A 26111-nucleotide genomic window follows, 5' to 3' on the forward strand; every position below is an offset into this window, starting at 1 on the left:
ATTTGTTCTGAAGTGTTTGATTTGACTGAAGTGTTACGTACTTGGTTGCAAGGATTCTGCCTGTGTTTTGTCAGAATGACCTGGTTTTATGTTTAATGTGAGTTTAATGTTTCTCACCAATTTAGTTTCTTCAATTTTGGTAACCTTTTCCATTGGAACTTAAAGAAGTCTTTACTGGCTGCATGAGTGGTAACAGTATAAAAAGTTTCTTGAGATAAACATTAGACTACTACCCTTGTTGATAGATGGAAGTAACAGCACATACTTTGTACTGCTGGCTTTTAGTTTTGATTGGGAATAGGAAACTGTTGAAACTTTTTCTTTAATTTTATAATTTATATTGTCAGAAAAAAACAGTGCCAGTTGTATTAAAATAATTAAATCATCACCTAGAATACCGTGAAAATAGTGTAGTGTACTGATAATTCTGTGAAGAGTGGAACAAACTAATGATGACATCCAGGTTGTAAATAAAAAGTGTGTTGGGTTTGCATGCCAAGGTTTCTTCAAATGATGTTGATAGGATTTTTTATTAATTGTAGCCTCTCTCTCTCCTTACTCTGTTCCCTAAATGAAGTTTCATACTCCCTACCATCATTCTCTCCCAAGTTCTGTACTTCACTAAAACCTGTAGCCTCAGAGGTATCATTGCATTTAAATTTATCTTAGGGAAAAGAGTGAAAGGGCACCCAGGTTCAATACAGAGGCTGTCTGATTAATAAGCATACACAATAACACAGGATGTTATGCTCTGTCACCAGCAGCTAATGCAAATCCTGAAGAGATTTCTGGCTCAGACTGTCACAGTGGTTTATTGTTTTGTTGACCTAACAGAAGTATATTTTGACTTTTCTGTAGTAAGACTTAGCAAGCTTTACAAGCCCTAATCTTGATCAGGGTAAAGGAAGTAATGAAGCTTGTTTCCTTCAGGTTCTAGAATAGAAAATAAAATTTTGCAATTATGTCCTTTTGTAACCTCCAGGATTGAAAAAAAGAAAATTTACAGTGAAAATCTGAAAACTAAGATTGTATGAATGTTATAATAGAATTATTAGAGTTACAGAGTTATTACAGAATTAAATTTTCCTTTAAATAATATATTATTGTTAGTCTTACAAATTTTTTTAATGGCTTTTCTATTTCTTAGTTGAATGCTTTAAAGGCAAAGTGCGCAAGAATTATCTACACTGTCAGGATGGTGCCATGGCATTTCTGTGTCCCAAATGTCAGTGACGTTATGTTTTCATGTGCAGGAGTCTCTTTACTTGGAAGTCTCAAATGATCGACCATTGAAGTTCTCCCTTGAAATACTTTCATCTTTGCAATGGGATGTGTGGTCATAGTCGATCCTTCTGAGTAGAACAGTATCAGTGAATCTTTTCAGTCTTTTCTGCCACAAAAATGATATATACAAATTTCATTTTTTTTCTCAATTCTTAAATTGACACTTTTTTTCTATCACACTTTGTGGCTTGGTGTGTTCTAAAAAGAAGATACTTTTAATCTTCTTGGCCCTTTCTTCTTTGAAGATAAATGTGTGACATCACACTGGAAGAGATATTTTAAAATAATTCTTTGTTTGTCAGGTGTTTTACAATAAGATATTGAAGATCTGTGCATAGGTGGAACTGAAAATTAAGTGATTGAATTTCTTCAGTCCTAACAACTATGTGTGTGCTCTTTGTGCTTGTTTCTATCTGCCGTTGTTAACTTTTGGTACTTATTTTTCCATAGTTACTTTTTACTTAGCTACTTTTGTCTGAGCCTAGAGTAGTAGTTTATACCGACTGAAGTTCAGACCTCTTGTCAATTATAATGGAAAATAGAATCTTTAGACTGAAGGGAAAGCTAGCTGTGAATTAGAATGGTACAAAAAGGAGGGAAGAATTAATTGTCACTTTGGCTTGAAGGTGGGGATGGTGGATAATCACTCTGGGAATCTGCTGTTGCTTGCAGTTGTGAAGAAATGAATGGGCTATTTTTAAAATGTGCATGGCCTCAGTTGATATAGTCTAGAAAGAACTTCTGGTTTAATAGAAAAATATTTTTTTATTTTGAGAAACAGTATTTTTCATTGTTTTTGTCTTTTTCCCATTGATCTCTCGTGCTGTTTGTTGGGTATGTGCTTGTTTGTTTTCAGTATCATGCTGTTTATACTTGCTCCCTCTCCTCTTTACAGTGGTAATAGTTTTCGAGTCTTAGGGCTGAAGTGGTGGGTTTTTTCCCCAGGATCTTTCTCAACAGTTTCTTATCAAAGGTTTTAGAAAAAATAAACCTCAGTCTCTTATTTATCAAAAGCTTGCTATTTCTGATGTCCCTAAAGTTAAACTATTTTCCTTCCCCAGCGCTTGATAGTTCCTCTACTACAAGCAGTGCCTCTCCTGTTCTGAACAATTATGATGCCCTGGAAGGAGGTGGCTATCCAGGTAATCAGTTTGTTTTAAATTATTTATTTAGGTACGTAAATGTGGTTTTTTATTGTTTCTGGTGTTGTTTATTGTTAATTAACAAGTAGATGAAGGGCACTGTCGATAAAGGGAACAGGGGAGATCATCAGAGGAAACATACATGCCTTTTAAAATAATTTCACACAGTTTTAACACTGAAGTTCATATAACCATTTAATAAAGCTTCCCTGAATCATAAGTCATACTTTCCACTGTAGTATTGAGGGTAGTGCTGAAAATATGCTAAGTGTGAAAGCAGCATCTTTTTTCTAGATTATACTGTATGCCCGTTTGTGTTGTTGACATTAGGAGCTGGTAACAGTTTCTGACACATCACAGAAGTTTTGGGAGACCAACAATATCAGCTCACAGAGTTGCTTGGATCAGGTTATTTTCTTTTATTTTTCTTCATTTAAAGAAAATGGCTGCTGTTTTGGTTACTCTTAGCTCTAAAAATATCAAGACTGTCAGGTTGGTTCTAAACGAACCTGCTGGCTGATTACCTTGGTCTTGAAATCTGTAGAGCTGCCATATTGAGAGCAAATGGAAAAGATGTTAGTCAGAGTATTTTAACCAGTATTTTAAATTAATAATTGGGTTAATTTGGAGGGCTTACCCCTCCTGCCTCCTTTGCCTTGTTCTAGCCCCTGGGAGTGTCACAGTAGTTTGCCATAGTTTGATGGGTTCCCACTTAAAGTGAGATCTCTCTCAATTAGAAAGCTGATAATTGTTATCCACATAGAGTCTAGCAGGACTACAAATTCTAACCTCTGGCCTAATAACTAAAGTTTTGGTTCTGCTGAAGGCATATTCTAAAAATAAGGGGGGTTTTTTGTTTGTTTTGTTTTTGTGGGGGTTTTTTTGTTGTTTTGTTTTTGGGTGTGTTTTTTTTTTTGTTTTTGGGTTTTTGTTTGTTTGGTTTTGTTTTGTTTTTGTTTGTTTGTTTTTTAAATAAGATAAACAGAGTCAATACTAGGTTTCTTAAATCTGTTGAAGTTTTTTGTTTTATTGGGGGTTTTCCCCCTCATGGAGTGTTCATGCCAAACATAGTTTCTTGGCAGTTAGTTTCTTAAGTGCTTTTTTCCTTTGCTTGCACTTCTCCTAGTTGACTTCGCTAAGCTTAAATTCTTCTGAAACTTAGCTCACATTTGTAGACATTCTAAAGAGTAGTTTCATCTCTTTACAGCTGTTAAGTTCACTGTGGATTTAGGTCTTTGTCTTACTTTCAGTTTGACCTTTAAAAACAGCAGAACTAAGCCGTGCTGCAGGCATATATAAGAGAAACTTGCATCAGTTTGGAACTTCAAAAGAGACCATGCTTACTTTCTCCTCTGCCATTTATGAATACTGTCAAAACATAAGCCTAAGCCAACTGAACTGTTCTCTGACTCTAGGCACAGCTTTTCATGAAGTAATTGTAGAATCACAGAATTATTCTAATCATATTATGACAGTTTTCAGAAGTGGTAGAGAGGAGACTAAGAATGAATGGTCTCATTTGTGGTTTATATCAAATGTATATATTGGAATAAAATGTGGTTCTATTCTTACTCAAATGATTTTTTTTTTCAAGTTGCCTCTTTGTAAAGTAACATTTTGTTTGTAGTGATACAGGTCTCTGGTCATCTTTCCATACAAACTGTCTTTGTCAATATTCTTGAAATAATCTTCCTTTTTAATTTCTTTTTTCAGTGCAGAAAAATAGTCTGATGAATAATGAAAAAAATCATAAGTGGCGATGTTGTTTTGAAACATTTAGGAGTTTACATTTAAATTACACAGGAAATAATAAGTTCATTCAATACCTCTGGCCTTTCTTTTGTCTTTCCAGAGACACGTTCTGTGACCAGCAGCCCAGTTCCCTCTCCATCAGTCCTCCAAACATCCAAAGCGTCTAAGCCCTTTGGTTATGGATATCCAGCACTGCAGCCAGGCTACCAAAATGCAACACCATCTACTCCTGTGCAGTCCAGTAATCCAGGACACCATCCTGGTTTTCAGCACTATCCACAGGCTTGTATTTTTAATTTAAAAATTACTTCATGAAGTAAATTCTTGGAAACCCTGTTTCTGTGTGATATATTTCCCCTTTATTTTCATTTTTCTTATATTAATAATTTCTGAGACAATAGACATTAGATATAATATTGATGTCATAAGTCTGGCTCTAAACTTACTGGAAGCCTTTTGAATGAAAGTTTTAAGTGTGCCTCCAGGTAGTTAGGCTTAACAAGTTTGTTTCATCAGTTATTAGCAATCTCCACAGTGTTAAGGTTTGAGGTTTGAAGGAGCTGAACTTTATTGATAGGAAACCATGAAGAAGCATAAGAAAGTACGTGGTCAGCATATATCAGAGCATTGCTGTAGGCTGTGATCTCAAGCATTAAATGAATACCTTATGAGAAAGGCATGGCATAGGGTCCAGATAAAAGAGCTCTGTAGAGCTTGGACTGACTGTGTGTAGTGGAGGAGGCTGCCTGCATCTGCCCTGTTTTCCTCATAAAGGTAGCTCCAAACACCCAAGAAATTGTGTACAATCACCTGATTCCTGTTGTACACATGAATCCCCCAAGAACAGTGGCAGAAGAAGAGCCAGGTACTGAGGGAAGACACAAATGCTGAAGAAGCGCAGGGAAATGTGTGTGTGAAGGGGTCTAGAAAAAGAAACATACTGATACACAAATCCTGCTCTCTGAAGTAAGGGCCATCTAGCAAAGACACTGCTGTGGCAGGTGATCAAAATTCCCTACTGCATATAACATCCAGTAACGCTTTCACCTTCACAAGCATAATGTAAAATGTGACTTGGAAGAAATCTTTCATTTATTTTTTTTTTTTAATTGAAAGGGTTGGCATCTAGTGTTATAGTTCATCTTTATTATAATGCTGGATCAAGTTAGGCTCTTTTCAGGAGCACACAGTGAAAGAATAGCAGTTGCTTCAAGTGAAGTCTGGTTGGACATATAAAGAGAAAAGTCTTCAGGATGGGAGTGGGGAAGCACTAGAACAGATGGTGCTGTGAAATTGTCAATCCTTAGATATTTTCAAAACTTACCTGGATGAATCTCTATGAGCAACCTAAACTAACTTTTAAGTTAGCCTTGTTTGAGCAAGGGATTAGACTACCTGACCTCAAAGGTGCATTCCCACCTGACCTCTTCTCCTCTTCTATGGTGTTTTAATTTAAAATAAATATTTAAAGGCAGTGTTTGTAACTTGAAAGAGTTGATTGTAGCAAAAGTTAAATTGCAGAGGAGAGTGGGAGAGAAATTGTGTCAGCCTTCTTAATAACTTGTTTTCTTATGCCTGGAGAGATTGAAGATTATGTGTGATTTCCAGTGTTGATTTGTGTAATGAATTTTAATTTTGTCCTATGATACATATTTGGATGGTGTGCCACATTTGTTGTAACATTTTTAAATTTCTACAGTGCACCACTCCTTTTGTTTGTTTGGGTTTGTTATTAATTGCTGCTGTATCTTTTTTTAATACATGTCTGAAAGGGAGGGCACTACAAGAAGATTGAAGGTTGTCATTTAAACATCCTTGTGTGTTTACCTGTTTGTCATGCTCTTTCCTTTTTCAGCAATATCCAGGTGTGAACCAGCTGTCCTCTTCCTTAGGAGGATTAAGTCTACAGCATTCTCAGCAGCCAGAAAGCTTGAGACCAGTAAACCTTACACATGACAGAAATATTTTACCCGTGTCTTCAGTTCCAGCACCTGTGCCTAACTTGAATTCTGATCTTAGGAAATTGAACTGCAGTCCAGAGTAAGTTTACTGTGTCTGGGACAGTGTCTTACAGTGTCTTATATTTTTTGGTGGGCACTAATTCTTTAAAATGTCAAAGAGTGTCTAAACTGACTCCTAACTTTAAATCTTAGTGATGAGCTCATAAAACTCTTTTAACTGAAAATAAGTTTATCTTCTGAATCATTACACGAATATTGTAACTGTCCTGCCATCATAAAACATTATATGCAGTGAGTGTAGCTAGTTTCTTAGTATTGTAATGATTGTTCTATATCTTCACCTAGTTTTATCCATTTAAAAAAAAAGGTATTTTAATAAACACCTTAATGTTGCACAACATGTTTCATAGAATATTTTGTAATATTGCATAGGTTTTTTTCCACAAAAGTGTTATGATTATGCTGGAATACACTTAACAATTTATAAATATATTTTACTGTGGTAATTCTGCAGTCTCATATAATTTTACCTCTAATAATATTAAGTAGTATTACCAACTATCCCAAGGGCAGCTAAGTACAATGGAAAGTGCTATTCCCCAAAGATTTTATTTATAATTCCAAAATAAATGCTCTTCATTGCCCCAGAGTGACTCAGCATCCTTATTGCTGCAGTGACAGTGCATGGTCCCAGCAGAGAACAGAAATCAGAAAACTGAAGGCCTGGAAATCTCTCTTACCTGTGGAATACTTTGGACAGCACTGTTTGTGCATTGGGCTTTATTAGTGTCCCTTCATGTTACACAAAACAAAAGGTTTTGACTCTTAGTATTTGGGATCCTTTTCTACTGTTTTCTTATATAAATATGACATTCTGAGAACTAGTTAAATATTCTGTTGGTTCACTGGAAAAATCTTTATAATGAACAGAAAAACACATAGTTTTCATTGAGTGTTGTATCTAAAGGAGTTCTGTCTCTTAATTGCAAGTTAGTTTTGGTATACTTGCATTGCTGAACTACTAAACTGTAGAGCAGGGGAGGTTTTTTTTTGTTTGTTGCTTTATGAAGCCTTTAAAAAATATTTTTGTTTTTTTTTAATTAAATCATCTTTGTAAAACATAGAATTTCTTGAATTTCTAAGTTCTTTAAAATCAGGTGTTAACACAATGTTTTCAACATCTTTTGAAATTCTATTTTTAACATAATGTTTCTATTTCCTTTGAGCTCATTTCGATGTACATTGACAAATATTCCACAGACACAAGCTTTGTTGAACAAAGCTAAGCTTCCTTTGGGTTTGTTGCTGCATCCCTTCAGGGACCTAACGGTAAAGTACTTTACTTTTTTGTATGGGTGTTTGTTTTATATATGCATTTGTTCTATTTTAATTCAAAAATAAAATATAGTGAACTCTTAAGTCCTAAGTTTAATAGAAGTACCAAAAAATTGTCTGTGACTTAGAGAGGAGGAGAGCAAAAAAGCCTTGAAATTGCTACTTCATTGAAATGTATAAGGGAGAAGCCCTTCAAGTTTCTTTTTTTGCTGTTGACATCTTTGCTTGCCTGTGGTTCTCTGAAGAATTGCCACTCTGTGTGTTGGGCTCACAACTATCAGATACATCTGTGAGAGGTGTTTACAGAGCTCTCCTGCAGAGAGGTGCTCAGTTTGAATGTGTGACTGGCCTGTTACTTGCTGTCAATAAAATGTAAAAACAATATAAGATTGAAGCTATATTCATAATTGTTAAGCAACTCCTCTCAATCTAATTTATTAGCATTTATTTAAAAATATGAAAAACTGTCTGGTATAACTTCTTTTTATTAAATATATGTTCTTTATGTAAGGTTTGCTGTCCATCATATTTCATTTTTTCACTCAAAAGTTGTCCTTTCATAATTCCTTTTCCTATAGTAGCTGTAATTTAAAGTAATTTCATTTAAGCTCTTACTATGTCTTTGATTTTGAGATTATATTAAGACAATAATTAAATGGGGTTTTTTGGTATTAAGGGGGAGGTTTTTTTAATAGACATCGTAATTACTCTGTGAAATTGAACTAAACACCTAAAAGGAAAAATGATAGAAAATGTAGTCTTACAAAGCTTTTATGAACTGTACTGCAGAGATGTTTCCTTAAAGTGTATTGTATACCTTTGTGACAGCTTTTCATTGTTTCCTTTTCAGCAATTGCCAGTAATAACATCAAGCACAATAGTGAGATGCAGATCCTGCAGGACTTACATCAACCCTTTTGTTTCTTTCATTGATCAAAGGCGGTGGAAGTGCAACCTGTGCTATAGAGTTAATGATGGTAAGTGACTGCAGCAGGAGATGCTTGCATTTGTAGAAACTCTTGCAAGTATTTGCATTGTATCAGTCCATGGGATATTTTAGATTAAAACGTAGGCTACAGTGACAATGTCCTTATGATCTCGAGATTCTGGAAAACATCTTAAGTCAGATGTGTTGTGCTTTTTCTTGAAGCAAAAGATTGTTTTGCAGTCTTTGGGGAGATGAAGAAAACGTATTCATAATATGCTAATGAAATCAGCTAATCCCACTGACTGCTGTTGCAATATGCAAATAGAAACATGATGGCAGCTACAGTCCAGGCCAGAGGTTATGAGAAACAGTACAGATTACTGCTTATTGTGAAATGCTCTGCTTGCATTGCTGTTTTATAGTTGGGGATCTGTTGTTTAAAGTAAACCTTTCCAGTTAGTGAATTTTGTTGTTAAAGGTATGCTTGAGATACTTGAAATGTTCCTTTTTTTATGTATCCTTAATGTGAATTTTTTTGCTGTTGCAATAATTGAAGTGTGCCCACATTACTTTGCATTTAGCTGCAATAATGGTTTTTATTTTCTGACAAATATATAATCTGTATTTTGGGGGAATTTATTTTTTTAATAGTTCCTGAAGAATTTATGTATAATCCTCTGACACGGTCTTATGGAGAGCCTCACAAACGGCCAGAGGTGCAAAATTCTACAGTGGAATTCATTGCTTCTTCAGACTATATGGTAAAAAAAAAGTTTTCATAATAACTTCAATAGCAATTGCATATTAATATAATAGTGCTTGAAGTTATTGTTGCATATTGATCCAGGGGTGTGTATTAATTTTTCTGTGAAGCTCCTCTTAACACCAAGGAATAGTTAAATTCATATTTTGAGTTTTGGCTTATGTAAACAGTCAGAGGCTTTTGAGTTAAAAGTAATTCAATGTGTGTTGTCACCCAGTGTAATTTAATGTAGCACAGTCAGATTTGAATCTGATGCAATGTGATTTCTGCCTTTCTCCCTCATTTTGAGGTTTTGAAAGACCAGTAATAGAATAATGAGCAAATTAATTCAGCATCGAATTTCTAGTTAGTAATTGTGAAGAAATGGTTCTTACTAGGAGTCAGTTTACAGTTGCTGGGATGGTGGTCTTGTCTGCCTGGGAAAAAGCCTAGTTAAACATATTAGCAGCAGCAAAAATAAATTGTTCTCTTGTCTTGGAATTGAAACATTGTGGCAGGCATTTAACAGTGAATAAACAGAGCTTATTACATAGTTGGAGAAAGGGTGTAGGTAGAATACTTTAACCCTGTTTTATGGATCACATTGTCCATGTGCTGAAAGAACAATGGAATTTAAAAATGGAAGTCTGTATCTTTCATCATGTTTGATCTGACTGTTGGAAGAAGGGACTAAAATAACCTTTTTTTTTCCCTGGAGTCTGACATTTTATGTTTATAACAAATGACAGTTATTAACCACTGGGGATTGTGGTTAAGTCTATCTGCATATTACTTAGTAAATTACCTTTACTGCATAATGTATACCTTGCATTTTTCTAAGTATTCCCTTTTCCTGCTTCCCTTTCTAATGACTAATCACTTTTACCATTTCTTTGAATATGATTTTTGAGTGGTTTTATTTTATTTTTGTTTTATTTTGTAGCTTCGTCCTCCTCAGCCTGCGGTGTATTTATTTGTTTTAGATGTGTCTCATAATGCAGTGGAGGCTGGATATTTGACAATACTCTGCCAGTCATTGCTGGAAAACCTAGACAAGTAAGAGTATAAATAACCTTTTTGAAATCAGCTTACACGTTATTATGAAAAAATTGTAACTGAAAATTCTGAAGGAAATTTCAAAGTGTCTAAACATTCTGTCCCTAAAGGGCAGAAGTTCCATTGCCTGGAATTTCTTCCCTGCATGTGTATCTGCATATAATTTAGTTACTTATCTGCAAGGAATATTTAGCTGTAGCTTCTAACGACGTGGTGATTGTACAAAGATATTTAAATTACTTTCTTCCCCCCTGCCAAGAGCAACAAAAATAATAAATTACAGAGGTTAAATTATTTGGTTCTTGTGCTGAAAGGTCTGAGGTGGTGCAAACTGCAAAACTGTAAGCACAAGAGTAAGACTGCCTAGGTGAATTGTGTTGTCAGTTTGGTTTTTTTAGATCACAGTTACCCTCTGCCAATTTCTGTGTTTTTATTTTTGCACTGGGACAGCATGTATGGAATTGCTTCTGGTGCATTTTAAGTGAAAGTTAATGAGCTTCACTGTGTTCATGCCTTCTGACAACTAAACCTGTGGAGGCTTTGCCTTGAAAATTCCTTTCTGCAAGTTTTTCTTGGCGAATTTGGTTTGCTCATGAAGAAGCCAACTTATACATTAAAAAATCTTTGCTTCCATTTTTTAGTTCAGTCTTTCTTTGTTCAGTTTTTTTACAGCTATTTTGTCAATAGAATCTCAGAAACGTGCTTAATCGTTTCAGAAAAATTCATAAAATGCCATGCAAAGTCCAAAGGAAAATCGATGCATCCACCTCATGTTACCTAGATGGTAACAACCATATTTGCCTCTATTGCTCTTGGTCACTGTTATGGTTTTCAGCACTTCATCATGATTTTTATATTTTACTTGAGAAATCCCATGTGGTGTTTAATTTTGTATTATGCTGTACACTGACATATGGTCCACATGAGAAATAAATATGTTGCATTGTAGAGACATTGGATTTTGGTTTATAGCTGTAAGTACTCTGTAACTACATTAGTAAATGGGGGTTCTGAATTAGGTAAGAGCAGAATGCACTGTTTTCTGTTAAAGAACTGAGAAGGCTGCCTTCTTTCATGTGTCAGTGTGATGTTTAAATGAACTTAGTAACTTCTCTTGTGGAACAAAGCATCGATATATTAGTGATTATTTATCTGTACCACTTAGTCTTATAAACTCTATCATTACCCCAGCTTTTCAGAAAATGTTGAGGAAATACTGATTATATTCATGATTCAGATCTCCCTTCTTATGTTCTTCTCCCTTCACTTCTTTACACATGAACTGAGTTTCTGCTAACATCAGCAGGAGCTCTGAGCATCTGTATGTCTTGAGAGAGAGATTTAGAGCTTAATAGTTTATTTTTTAATGCTTTAGGCTGCCTGGAGATTCAAGAACAAGAATAGGGTTCATAACGTTTGACAGCACTGTTCAGTTTTACAACTTGCAAGAGGGTTTATCACAGCCTCAGATGCTGATTGTCTCAGATATTGATGGTAAGTAAAAAGAAAATAGAAACTGAATTTTTGAGAACCCATTATTTATTTTTTCCCAGCACAAAGGTTAGAATCTCTCAACTATTTGGTATTAAGTCAATGTTATTGAATGAGAATATTTTTTTGAAAAATAGTCTTGTACACAACTGCAGAGTAGGTGATGCTTAAAATCTGAAATTCAGTAGTTAATTTTGCTTTGAATCAGAATAGCTTTGCATAGACTGGATTACTCTCTCTAACACACTTGTATCTGTATATAATTTACTTATCTGCAAGGAATATTTAGCTGTATCATATATTAGAAAAGTAGACTCTTTCATGGTGTTTGTAGCATGGGCAATGAAATGTTTTATTCTATTTTAATGTTTTTTCTTTAATAATTTTTGGGTTTTCTGTTTTTACCACAGATATTTTCCTACCTACACCAGATAGTTTACTTGTAAATCTCCATGAAAGCAAAGAGGTATGATTGCTCAAAATACATAATTAAATACAAGGTGTTAAATATTCAAAACAGATATTCCTGTTAAACTTTGAATTCAAACTTAATTTTCATAATATGTAGCTCCCATGCTAATTTTTCATTATGGAAGTATTACATGTTATTTCATCGATACCTCATAGCTTTTAAAATTACAGCTTTCTTTTCCTTAGTGTGTTAACACTGAACGGAAATATTTGGTACCGATTCTGCCACTTCAGTCATGGCAGTACAGCTTTTTGGAAGCAGCAGAAAATCTCAAGCTTGCAGAATCTCATAAAACACCTTTCAATCTGTTCTGCAGCTGATAAAAGATCTATTGAATGCATTACCAAATATGTTCACCAATACAAGAGAAACACACAGTGCATTGGGCCCTGCTCTTCAGGCTGCATTTAAATTGATGTCTCCAACGGGTGGCCGGATCTCTGTGTTTCAAACTCAGTTACCGTCTTTGGGAGCGGGGCTTTTGCATTCCAGAGAGGATCCCAATCAAAGGTCAAGCACAAAGGTAAAAAACTTCCCTTACCACTCATTTCAAAAGACTAAGGACTGGCCATGTCTTTCGGACTTGCACAGTTCTGCAGATCAATCACTCGGTCTTCATTTATAGCAATTAACTAAATTTTCATTATGTCTCTGTTTATGCATTTAAGTTCACTACTTTATACATGTATATGTGGTATTACTTGTTTTGAAGTGCATGAGCTGTCTTTGGCCTTTGGTTCATAGTTTTTCTTGGCAAGCAAAAGAAGCTGCAAATACTTGTGACTCAGTTACTGCTGCTGAATATGTCTTTTGTTCGATGAAGTCTAAAAAGCATGATTGTTGTCATTACTCCTCCCTGTGTGATTTACTTACTAAAGGTGGTCCAGCATCTTGGTCCAGCAACAGACTTTTATAAGAAGTTGGCACTGGACTGCTCCGGCCAGCAGACTGCTGTGGATTTATTTCTCTTAAGTTCACAATATTCTGATCTAGCTTCTCTTGGTAAGGAGTACCTGATTCCCTCTTTCTGCGCTGTTGTCTCTCTTCAGAATCACAGGCTACCTCAGGAATTCTTAAGTCATGTAAATATTTTAGCACTGTTGTAAGTGCAGCTCATGTTGCAAAGGAATTGAACTTGAAGTTGATGGAAGTAAAGAACAGAAGTATTACATTGGTGGTATTAGATAATTTATTCTAGGATATCAAAGTTTTAAATGAGAAATACTCTCCTGCTCAGGAACAGGAAACAGAAACGTGGCAAGGAATAAATGAAGTTTAATTATAGGGGTAGAACAGAGTTTTCATCTTTTGATAATATCCAAGATTTGTCTCTGTACATACAAATTTTGCCTCTACACCATTAGATATTTCTGCAAGCACTTCAATCTTAGCTGCCAAATGTAGGATGCTTATTGAGCTTGGTGTATAATTAGGTCATTATGTGTTGGGATGATTCATTTCTAGCTTCACTGGCCTGGGTCTGGGTCATTGTCTTAACTGATGTGGGTGATACTGAAAAGATGAACATAGATGTGACTTGTGGAAGTCTGGAAACAATTTTTATGTCCTGATTTCATGTTAGAATTTTACTTCTTATCTGTACCTTTCCTTCCTTCACAGCTTGCATGTCCAAATATTCTGCTGGATGCATCTATTACTATCCATCTTTCCATCGTAGCCATAATCCTACTCAGGCTGAAAAGTTGCAGAAAGACCTGAAAAGATACCTTACAAGAAAGATTGGATTTGAAGCAGTAATGCGCATAAGATGTACCAAAGGTGTGTCTTAAATACTGATACAAATGGAACAGTTGGTGTAAATGTGTTAGCAACCATTTTGAATGTGCTTGTCTTCAGCAACATTAAATTGAATGTTGTTTTTCTTTCTTTGAAGAGTAAAAGAGTAGGCTTGTTTATACTAAGTTAGCTTTTGGTGTTTGATTATTTTTTTTTTTTTTAGTTGATGGTACCATCTCACCATAAGGTAATGTGTAGTGTAAGGGCATCATTCACTGTGGAGTGTTCAGAATTGAACATGAATTCTTCAGGATCTGCTGAAATGGTTAATGATTCATGTAATTGTTTCTACATTATAGAATTTTTACTGTTTTCTTCAACCTTAGCTTGAGGGCTGAGGTTTTAATTATTGGTGAGAGTTTTCCATGCTGTTTTAACCTCACTCTGAATTATTTAATCTGCTTCTAGGTCTTTCAATACACACTTTCCATGGGAATTTTTTTGTACGATCTACTGATTTACTGTCCCTTGCCAATGTCAATCCTGATGCTGGATTTGCAGTACAAATGTCCATAGAGGAAAGTCTGACTGACACATCTTTGGTTTGTTTTCAAACAGCTCTTTTGTATACTTCCAGTAAAGGTAAGTAAATTCAAATTAATTGGTCAGTGGGCTTTTTGTTTCTTTTTATGATGTAATGTTTGTAAAGTTAGTTCCACAGCCTTTTGTTGTGCTCTGTACCCTAAAAGAATCTTGTCAGAGCTAGTAAGCTAATAAGCCTGCTTGGCAGTTAATCACATAATGGAAATCCTTATAAACACTGTTTTAATGTGAAAATTTCATCTGCATCTGACATAGTGCTGGTTTCAGCAAGACTCTTTTCTTAAAAATCTGGCCATTGTTACAAGCCGTAACATGTTTGGCAGGCACTTTGTCCAAATACACAGACCTGTGATGGATTGAAGCAAGCTGCAATTACTACACTGGGTGACCATAAAGAATGGCAGCTGATTTCTAGGGTAGAAGATGCCACAAAATTTTGGGATGGATATCAATGTACTTCATTTGTAGGATTGAAGTTTATGTTACCAATTTGTGCTGCTTTAGAGAAGAATTTGAACAGGTTGAGACAGAAGTGGAAGACAATGTTGTAGCAATTTCCTTACTGGCATATTTTCTAGAATGGGTGCATCTTGATGGGAGGAGATGCTGTAATGACTGAATTTGTTTACTTCTACCAGGAGAGAATGCATAGTGATTTCCACTACTTTCTCCTAGGTGAGCGTCGAATTCGAGTGCACACACTTTGCTTGCCCGTAGTGAGTTCCCTGTCTGATGTGTATGCAGGAGCAGATGTACAAGCAGTCGTGTGCCTCCTAGCAAACATGGGTGAGTACAGACCAGGAAGATTCACATGGTTTTTGCGTGTTCTTAATTTTGCCAGCCATTTAAATGAAGTAGTGAACGAAGCCTGGATATTATTAAAAAATGTTGGAGTGCAGCACTGTGAAACCTGTGAGTGCAAAAGATGACAACCCCAAATTTATACTGAAATATTCCTTGTTATGAATACTTTGTTGACTTTAGTCTTTTAAAAGGAGCCTTCTTACTTTGTTCTCTGGTGGTTAGAAAGGGACAAAGAATCATCACACACGTGGATCAAAACTCTCATTTTTGTAACATCATCACTCAAATTTTAGCATTCTAGGATTACTTAAGAAAAAGTGATTCAGTTTAGTGAGTTGCTGGAGACTAAAGGAATTTCTGTCAACAGTGTGTCTGAGATATTAGTTTTCTATCCCTCTGTTGTTGCAGGGTTAAGGATTCCTACTTACCCCTTAATTGTGGGTCGTAAGTATCTGTTTCAAAGACTGATCTCTCCGGTTAAACGTGTGCTCTCTCTGTGCAGCATTTTAGCATGTGTGATATTGTATATTAATATTGAAATCAGTTAGAAGAAGTAAATAGTAATTCTGTGTCTTTTGGCATTGGAGCTAGATGATCTTTAGGGTCCCAAACTGTTCTGTGATCTCCTCTTAAATGCACATTCAGTCCAGCAGGTGGCTTCCTCTAACCAAAGGATTTGCAGCCCTTGCTCAGCAGAGAAAGATGAAGCTGCATTTACACTAATCATAATTATGCCACTGAAGTAATGGAAAAAATTTCTTGTGTAAGGGGAAAAGAAAAATCAAAATTAATTGCTGCAAATCTTATCTTGGAGGTTGGGCAATAGCATTTCAACAATAGCTAAGTTGTTTGAATAAGGTTTAAATTTATAATTAGACTTCACTATGTATGATTTCTTTAAAAATTTATTTTAATTCTCCAGGAGTACAAACCAGGGAGCCAAAATTATTTTGGCATATTTTTAATATTTTTAAGCATTGTAAAAGTGAATTTCTGTATGGACAGTCATCTAATTCACTCCTAAAAAATTTAGGACCTCAAATGTGGTTCGGGGGATTTTTTTTAGTCTTAAAGCATAGCCTGGAAGTGCAACTAAAATTTTCAAAATTCAGATTCATTCAAGGGAATGAGTGAGGCCATGTCTAGTAACTTCTTCCCTCCTTCTCACCCCCCAGCTGTGGATCGCTCCGTTTCGTCCAGCCTTGCAGATGCAAGAGATGCCTTAGTCAATGCCGTGGTGGACTCCCTGGCAGCATACATGTCAACTGCCTCAAATCTGCAGCAGTCCATGCTGATAGCACCAAATTCCCTCAAACTCTTCCCACTCTATATTTTGGCTCTTCTCAAACAGGTATGTATGATCTAGTGAATTACGGTTTGATGTTTAGCTCATTGTTCCATTTGAGGAATTCTTCAGTTCTAGGTCAAGCAATGTCTGCACTTCTAAAATTATGGAAATTGGATTACCATCCTTATGCTGACTGGACTTTATTGTAGAAGATGACTATAGTAGCTTATTTTAAATTGTTAATGTCTGAAGCATTTATTAGTTTACTTGATTTTGAATTTATATTTTGTCTCATATTGCTTTACAATGAAAATAAATATATAATTTGCAATTAGCATTTCTCAGATTTTGGCAGCTTATTAGTGTAGCCCATAAAGGTTGTTGGAAACCGTTTATTAGCATGTCTTCATTTTTTTTCTTTTATGAAGGAAAAAACAAGTATTTTCCAGTACATATTTTTTGTACTTCAAAGTTCCAAGAAAAAAAATGAGTTTCCATGGAGATATGGTGAAATTTATTATGGAAACTTGAGTGATATGGTTGAAAGTTCACATAGAAGCAGTTACTACTTTTTAAATGAAATCTTTATTTGGATTACTGAACATTGTATTTAAAAGGGGAAGCTTCCTGCAGGGTTTTTTTATGAATAAATCTCATTGCTTGAAGGTTTTAATGTCTCACAGTTCTTGATTCTGTTATAATGAATAAACTTTTAAAAAAGTCTTGTAAGATATCTAAGCATAATAATTTATTTTCTTTGGCTTAGTGATTACTTAGTCTCTAATATACTGATTATGATTTTTTGATACTTGCATAACAATTGCAGTTAATAGTGGGGAAAAAAACAGACCATTTATTACCAAGTTTTATGTAAAAGACAGAAATAAGAGTGTCTGGGAAAAGTTGTTTAGGTTTTTTTTTAATTATCCTTATTAACAATAATAAAACCTGGGATATAGAGAAAACAAAATACTTGTGGCAGCAAAGAAGGAGTGATGTCCTCAGCTTTGTTGTAGAAGTGAATAAGCACTTTGATTGTAGGAATGTTCTCCATTGAGCTAGAATATGACATTTACTTCATTGTGTTGCTTCTCACAGCAATTGCGTACCAGTTGCTTCTACAGCAGATCTGAAAAATTCAGTAGGAGAGGGTTAAAAAATAAATTTTATCCTATGAGAGTCTAGTTCTCCTATAAAACATGAAAGTATGTTTCCCTTCCAAAGCTTTTCCTTAACATTGAGTTCTTACTACTATAAATTCAGAGTTAATCTTGTGCACGGATGTACCTTGCCTGAACTCTGCTTGTCTCGTATCCTTCCTGTGAAAGCTTGCACTGGTGAGTTTCACAGGCCAGTGTCACTTGTCAGGAATAGAAATGAGAAATGCTGGCCCACTTGCATGCAAATTTTAGACAAACTGATGGAGAAATTTATTCTCCTTCATCAATAAGGAGGGACTGGATTATGTTTTAAGCATTTTGCTCAAGCTCTATTATTAAGATTCTACCAATAGTATACATTTCTTTACAAAAGCTTTCCCACATTCTCTTGGCACTTTGAAAATTCTGAAATGCACTCTTACATGTGACATAAAGTACAGGATTTGTTTGAGTAGTAATGTTCTCTTGCAGAAAGCCTTCAGAACAGGCACAAGTACACGCTTGGATGATCGTGTCTATGCAATGTGCCAGATGAAGAGCCAGCCTCTTGTTCATTTGATGAAGATGATACATCCCAACTTGTACAGAATAGACAAGCTGACTGATGAGGTAATGTATGAAGCCTGTTTATAAAATTTTCTAGCTTTAACGGCCCATTAAATTTGGTGTGGTGCTGCAGTAATTTTATGTTGTTACTGTCATACAAGTGGAGCATTCCCCTAAGTTATAAAAAAATAAAGAAAAAAATTATTTTCAAGTTTTGAGTTGCAATTACCATAGTGTGGAATGAGCAGAACTATGGTTTTACTTCATTTGTTTCAATGACCACAGTAATTCCCTACTTTTTTATTGGAAACATCTTCAGTGTGTTTTATGACTTAGAACTGTCTGTGATAAATGGGTATAGTAGATCTGATGGACGATTCAAGGTTTTATATAAAGAAATCACATACAGTTGCCCACAATAACAACCTTGCAGTGGCTTCTCAGGCTGAAGTGGATAAAACAGAATTGTACTTCTTGATGGTTGTGATCAGTCTGAGAAAGTACAAAGCCAGGTTTTATTCATCTTCTACAGACATAGCCTAGGAAATGGATGCATTTCTTTAACAATAAGAAGGAAGATACTTTATTTAAGGTCAAAGTTAGTTATAATGGCAAAAATAAAGGGTTTTATAAGTAAGATCTTACGAGGTTTTTTAGTCCCTAGTTTTGGAAAAGTATATGGAAGAGTTTGTTTCTAAGTAATACAAGATTTTATAGTAAACTGAGTAGTTTCTCTGGTAGGGTTATTGTGTTGTTCAGCACAACCTCTGAGCTATTTGTAGTCTTAAAGTTTATTTTAAGGTATTTCATAAACTAAAATAGGTGAGTCTAAACTCAGTGTTCTTCAGTGGAGTTACTCTTTTTATACTCCACCCCTACCAGTCTTTGAGGCCAACTGGCCTTGTGAAGTTCTTTTTGTGGCACTTCGTGGCACTTAAATTGTGGCACTGTGTTATTCAGTGTGCTTGTGCTGTAAAGGATCAGCAGTCTTTTGGAGATCCAGTTTTATTAGCAAAGGCTTTCAGATCAGTTATTTTGAGTACAATAATACAAAAATAGGGCTTATTTTACTTACTGAAATTAATTGACAAACCAGATTTTAAATCATAACAGAATGCTAATCTGCCATTTAGTACTACTTCATTTTAAAGTATTTGCGACAAAGGCTGCTCTTCAATGTCTTGTTTCTTTAAAAAATTCTGTAATATATTACAGAATTGCTCTAAAATGTTTTTACTGGTTTTCTTTTAACACTTGATTCTTGAGAGCATTGAGTAAAGCCTGGAACTTCCCCAAAGTGAATTCAGTAGCTTGATTTTCATAACTACATCTAAATCCCAAAAAGCTGCTAATCTATGGCATTATCGTATGAAATTTTTTAAATTGTTTTTTTTTTTTAAATAATCTTTTACTACATGGGCATGTGCTTAGTTGGTATACTTTTTTTTTTCCTGTATTACTTGCAGAATGCTTCGGAGATTCTTGAGATATCTGGCCTGCTTTTATATTGGAGAAGGAAGCAGCTTTAATGTGAAAATACTGGGGGGGTTGTGTTTATAGGTTTTTTAAATTATTGTTTTTGTTTGTTTTATTGTTGGGGAGGAAGGCAGGGTATTTTTTAATAACGTTAGTGCTAATAGCCAGATTCTTTAATCAAATCAGTCATAAGGCTCTGTGGACAAACCAAGAATCACTTCAAGGCAGGATGTTAAATCAGAGGACTTCCTGTTAATTGAATGCAATAATATACTGAACCCTTCCATATAGGCAGTAGAATTTGACAGTTTTCTGCTCTTGCAACATTTCTAGTGAAATTGAATGCAAAGGAAAAGAAACAGAGGTTGTTTGTAGAAAACTTAAGTGTCAACTGTAGTAATTATTTAGAAATTTTGACAACTGTAGCATCAAAAATGTTACATAAACAGCTTCAATTAACTTCCATTGTTATGTTTTAGGTATTAAAGTAGCCTTTAGAATAAGCAACATTCTAGAACAGTTTGATGTACATAATCATTTTAGGCTTACCATAGTATTTTGTCGTTTTGAGAATCCGCAGAATTTTACTAGAGATTAGCAGTGTTTTTGCTGTTTCGTTTTACCTTTAAAGATAAAAATGCTAGCATTATTGAGTATTGGGTTTTTGTTACAGAGTACAATACATGTAAATGACAGAGTTGTTCCTCAGCCACCCCTTCAGAAGTTGTCTGCAGAGAAGTTGACAAGAGAAGGAGCTTTTCTTATGGATTGTGGTTCAGTGAGTTAAAATTTTACGCATTCATTTTTTTTAATTTCCTGGGGGGAAGAAAAAGCAATCAGCTCTCAGCAATAACAGTGTGAATCAGCATTCCAGGTAACCTGACAGTAATCTGTGTTCCAGTGAAAAGCTTTCATATTTTGATCTGAGAATTCTTTGAGGCTATAGAGGTTGAGTTTTTTTCATGCAAGACTGGTCAAAATATACCAAGAGTTCACATCAAGGTGTTTTTTTATGGAATTAATATATTTTTATTTTCCACAATTTCTTTTAATGGCTATTAAATTGCATATACCAGAGGATTTAACAAAACACTTGATGCAGGAACATTCTCAGTTACACACAAAGAGTGGGTTTATGATTTGTGGCCTGTGTTATTTAAGAGTTGCAAGTGAGAGGGACTTGGAGAGTGAACAAAATCTGTAGATACAGTTCAAGGTATTTGTAGAAATTGCACTGAAACACTCTCAATTTGATAAAGCATTATGCTACTCCAGTGGCAGTCTAGAAGGTGCTTTTAACCTTGAATCACTTCAGGGCTGTGTGAATGTAAAACTAGCTCTTGTCTCCAGACCTCTGAAATAATTACTACAATAAGCTTTGATAATTGGTGCTTTGCTACAGCTTGTTTAGATTGGGAAGTGTGCAGTAACCAAGAGTGGTGTGGCTTCAGATAATTTGAGGGGTTTCATTTAAGGAGGTAACATGGGAAGTAACTGCATTAACTGTTCCATTATAAATGTATTCTGCAACCTCATTCTTTCAGTATTTGAATTGTACCTATTTTTTTAATATATATTTAATGGCCTTACCCCAAGTTTTACCAAGGTTCTGATTATTTACACACTTACTTAGGAATATAGACATATGAATTCATATAGACGTGAATTGCAACTGGAACACTTAAATGATTCATTTGCATGGAAGTTACTATTCTGGTATTATTCCTGTTGCATCACCACTTGCCTGTTTCTATAAAATGTAGGCAGGGTGTTTTCTAAAACTGATTCTGACATCTTACAGATTTTTTACCTTTGGGTTGGAAAAAACTGTGATAACAACTTCATAAAAGATGTCCTTGGATACCCGAACTATGCATCAGTGCCACAGAAAATGGTAGGCATTTTAATGAGCTGAGCTATGTACTGCTTACACTTAGAATGTGTGATTAATCTGTTTATTTCTGCATCTTCTGGTTTTAATTATATAACGATGAGTTAGTTTGGTTTTTTTCTAGTTAGGTACCTTCTAACCTCTTGTCAGCTTTATAGGAGACAGATAGGAGTTGTCAGATGTTTTCAAGGAAGGAATGTAAACATGTAAATTTCATCATTCATGAAATGCCAAACAGTTGCTCTGTAACATAAATGCTTTTATTATTTTAATGGAAGTCATTCTTGCATTCACAAGAATAGGAAGTAATTTCACAGAATGAACGCAAAAATTATCTATTCAGATGTGTTAATGAGTAAGATTAGAGTTTCTTCTTTGATAACATATTTTTCAGAAGCCTTGTGTTCTCTGAACCTGGTGTAAGATACCAAATCTGTGGTATGACACAATAGGCCTGTAAGTAACAGGAGGAGCTGAGTTTTTCTCAGCTTCCAAGCCTTGACTCAATGTTAAGAAGAGAAACCTTCAGCTATTAGAATATCAGAGACCTCTGGATTTGTGTTTTGATGGAGGGATTTTTATGTTATAACCTGTACCTATAGTCTAGTGTGTGAAACAGAGCAGCCATTAAGAGAAGTCTCCTCTTCAGTGAGTAGTGATTCCATAATACCAACAATTGGCAGGTAAGGATGGACCCTTTTAAGACAGTCTAGAAAGTTCAGAATCAAATGGTTATATCCAAATAGTACCAAAAAACTGTAGCCTAAAAACACATAGGTAGATAATTTCTACTTACAGATGCACAGTATCACGGAGGAAAGTAACAAGGACAGGTTAAGGCCGGTAAGCTGTAAGACTACTCTAAAACTGGACTGCTTGTTCAGAGTTTTGTATTTTGCGTATTAGCAATTTAGAACTATCCTCTATGACCGGCTGGTGGTGTTAGGTAATAGAGTTTCCAGGAAGAACTTAGATAAAGGAAGGATGGTATTTTTTTTCTGATGGTTACATAGCCTCTATTATAATGAAAATGGAACAAAGATTTACATAAAGTTATCTTTGCTTTTAAATTATGTCCTCATTCTACAAAGGTAGCAGTGGAACCACTTTAACTGAAATAAATTCCTTCATGTTATGTTAATTATCTAAAGTGTCATATTTACTGAATAGGTGATATATTTAGCTCAGTGAATTGCTCAACTCTTTTTAAGTCTATTTTTTTCAGCTTATTCCCTAACTAAATAGTCCAGTAGCACCTTTCCATTGATGTTTACATAAAATTCAGATTTTACTTCTTGTTTCTTCAGTGATGCAAAGTGCAACATGTAGAAACTTGATTGACAGAAGATACAGGCAAGAAGATTGCAAAAGCACCATTTTTAAAAGATAACCTTGCTGTCTAAAATCTTTTACACTTAAAACACGGTTTAAGTTAAAGATGTACTCCTTCCTAGATAGCACAACAGAATATTCTGAAGTATTGTCCTTTAAGCTGAAGAAAAACACCTGTGTATGTAAATCCGTGGTTGGTAATTTCTTAACAGAAATTGTGGCTTGAGTTATGTTACAACTTTCAGGATCTGTTTTTTTTAAATAGTTTCAATAATAAAAGGTGATGGTTTCTTTCAATTATCTTCAACCAGACACAGCTTCCTGAGGTGGATGCACCATCTTCAGAAAGGACACGATCTTTTATATCCTGGCTTAGAGATAGTAGACCTTTAAGTCCAGTTCTTCAAGTAATAAAGTAAGTATTTCTGTTATGTATTGAGTTGTTACTAGCAACTTGTATTTACAATTTCTAATTAAGACTGATGAAAAGTGAGTGTATCTCTCTTGGAAGAAACTGCATAACATCACCTTCCCAGCTGATACAGTGCCGTTTATAAAACTGTCTAGTGACAAAGGTTATCTTTGAATCTAGTGCAAATTCAGTTGCTCATAGTTTTATTGGTAGGGATTAGTAGCATATTTGTATATTAGGAATATACTAAACTGTAACAGCGAGTTTTTCAATCGGCTTTAGGGACTCCACAACAAACCAGAGTGGATGTCCTTATGATCATTGGTGTTAACCAGGCTGTATACTTAAAAAGACGCTGTTGTTTGATAGAATATTGCAAGGTTCAAATTTTTTTCTAGACTTTGGATTATTAGCAATTGTAATATCTTTGGGCTGAATTTATATTCCAAATGACAGTAAGCAATTTATTGGAACTTATCCCTCTGTTTGAATTTGCAGTGGATTTTTTTGCTCAAAGTTTGATTTTGTTCAATACCTTCCTTCTTCTTTCAGAGATGAGAACCCTGCCAAAACGGATTTTTTTCAGCATTTAATTGAGGATCGGACAGAAGCAGCTTTCTCGTATTATGAATTCCTACTTAATATTCAACAGCAGATTTGTAAGTGACCAAGGAATTGGTAGAGGAAAAAGTCTGACTTCAGACAGAAGCATGGGCCAAGAGAAGCATATGGGAAGTTGCAGAAGTGGATGCTTGTTCTTCACAATATACAGTGACCAGCACTGTTTTGGAAGCTTTACAGCTAAAGGAGTACACATTTCCAAAAGAATTTTGCAGCTTTCCTTCAGTCTAGAAGTGCTCCGAGTGATGAAGCTGTTTCACTAGTAAACTTAAAAATTGGTTTGTACACGTTTCCAGTTGTGCAGCGGTATGGTGCTCTGTTAATTGCAAGCTGGTGAATTTATGTAGCTATGTGGGATGATATTTCTTAACAAAATGTACAATTAGGTAAAGCCTTTTTTCTTAAATTTGTTATAGTAAGCCTTCCAGATCCAAATCCTTAACAGAGATGTCAGAGGGCAGTGATGTATGTCGGTTGTTTATATGAATTTCTTTTTAAAGGGAATGGTTCATATTTGCTAAAGACTTCAGCAAATTCCCTGTGAAAGTTGTAGAGTTTCAGTAAAGTAAATCAATTGTAGAAATAAAATATATAATGTACATAGGTATTACATTTGTAAAAAAAATGTAAAAAATGTAACTAAAAAAAAATACCTAGCTCATTGTGCAGAATTGTTGAGTGCTTGATGATGATGAATTGTTTTGTCCCAGGCTAGACAATGAAGTTGACTATTAAAACATGATCAAAAAAGTATCATTGTAGAAGGAATATAGCTGCTGCTTCAGTTAATTTTAGGTGAATTTATTTATGATTGGCTTACTAATTAAAATATTTTGCTTTATTATGTGGTTTTATATTTATGCAACTACAAATATTTTCCAGCTAAACTCTTACCAAACTGAATATTGAAGAAAATATGTTTACCACCTTATTTTACAGACCTGTGGAAGGGAGGAGAAAACACCACATAATCTGAAATGAGTTTTGATACAGTTCCTAAATCCCTTCTTATGTATTATCCTGAAGAAGGCATATCTGTTAACCTCATTTTGCATTTTGTAGCTACTGTAGTCTTGGTCCAGGTTTCTGTATGTGTTGTTTGCCATTTAGAGTAAGCGTGGGTTGAAGACTTGAATTCTGCTGTGATCTAAATAAAAACAAGAAGGGATGTAAAAATTAATTTACATCAGTGAAAGTAAAGGCTTTAAAATGGTGAAATTCAAAATATAATCACACTTGCATATTTCAGAAACTTTGTTCTTGCTAATGTTTTGGTAATTCAAGGGTTTGGGCTTTTTGATATATTTATGAGAGTTTTTTTCAGTTTGGTTAAGTAGGGATGGTTTTCTTTGGCCGTTTTTTCTTAGAGACACATTGGAATTAATTCATAAAGCACAATCAGTTGTACTTGGTTTCCTGAACTTTATATGTTTGGTTTCATGAAATGTGACCACAATGGAATAATTAGGTACAAAAAAGTAAATGATGATTAGTATGATTACATTTTAATGTAGCCTTGAAAATGCTAACATTGTATTTTAATTGCTATAGCCCCTGAATCAAATAGTCAAGGAGAAAATGTACTAGCTATGGTTTGCAAATGCTTTAAAAGCTACAACAGTTAAATTGCGCAAGTAGTGTTACTCTGCATGTTAGCACAAACTCATTGTTTGGAGAAGAGACCTTATATTTGTGTGTTGTCCTTAACTAAATGTGTTTAAGTTACCCAAAGAATTACATATGAGAAACTTTCCATTTAGTAAATTAATTTATCATGTAATAAACATCTGAGGCAATGCTGAATGTTGTCCCGAAATCAGACCTTCAGGATTTCAGTGCTTGTTTGTACAATAATGTTCATTGGATGAAAGCTAAGTGCTGCTGAAGAGCAGGGCATCTTAAAAATCATTTGTATTTGCGAAGATGAGAAGAGCATGTTAACTTTTCAAATGCTCCATGAAGGTGCTTTTGATTTGTGAGTTTGGTATTGATATCTGGGAACACATTTATGCCATGATTAATTGCAACATAGACTGTAAAATAATTTCTTAAAGCTTTATTCTTCTAGTATAGTTTTT

The 26111-nt window shown here is 34.8% G+C and overlaps 1 protein-coding gene across 3 annotated transcripts in view; it reads left to right on the forward strand.

Annotated features, from left to right (window-relative positions):
- The window catches only part of SEC24B (SEC24 homolog B, COPII coat complex component), a 42206-nt gene extending 17409 nt beyond the window's left edge, over positions 1-24797 (forward strand). For all 3 annotated transcript variants that reach the window (XM_040064083.1, XM_040064084.2, XM_058420614.1), the window contains 20 exons: positions 2346-2426; positions 4279-4460; positions 6034-6218; positions 7366-7468; positions 8325-8451; positions 9054-9163; positions 10088-10200; positions 11576-11694; positions 12102-12157; positions 12480-12686; positions 13042-13165; positions 13784-13942; positions 14369-14542; positions 15179-15289; positions 16483-16658; positions 18227-18364; positions 20451-20555; positions 21579-21671; positions 23312-23415; positions 23965-24797. In XM_040064083.1, coding sequence (XP_039920017.1) covers positions 2346-2426; positions 4279-4460; positions 6034-6218; positions 7366-7468; positions 8325-8451; positions 9054-9163; positions 10088-10200; positions 11576-11694; positions 12102-12157; positions 12480-12686; positions 13042-13165; positions 13784-13942; positions 14369-14542; positions 15179-15289; positions 16483-16658; positions 18227-18364; positions 20451-20555; positions 21579-21671; positions 23312-23415; positions 23965-24079 — 2582 coding nt within the window. In that variant the 3' untranslated portion in view covers positions 24080-24797. The remainder of the gene's footprint in view (positions 1-2345; positions 2427-4278; positions 4461-6033; positions 6219-7365; positions 7469-8324; positions 8452-9053; positions 9164-10087; positions 10201-11575; positions 11695-12101; positions 12158-12479; positions 12687-13041; positions 13166-13783; positions 13943-14368; positions 14543-15178; positions 15290-16482; positions 16659-18226; positions 18365-20450; positions 20556-21578; positions 21672-23311; positions 23416-23964) is intronic.
- The last annotated feature ends 1314 nt before the right edge of the window (positions 24798-26111 follow it).

This window comes from Hirundo rustica, chromosome 5, assembly GCF_015227805.2.
Source record: "Hirundo rustica isolate bHirRus1 chromosome 5, bHirRus1.pri.v3, whole genome shotgun sequence".
NCBI classification, from domain to species: domain Eukaryota; kingdom Metazoa; phylum Chordata; class Aves; order Passeriformes; family Hirundinidae; genus Hirundo; species Hirundo rustica.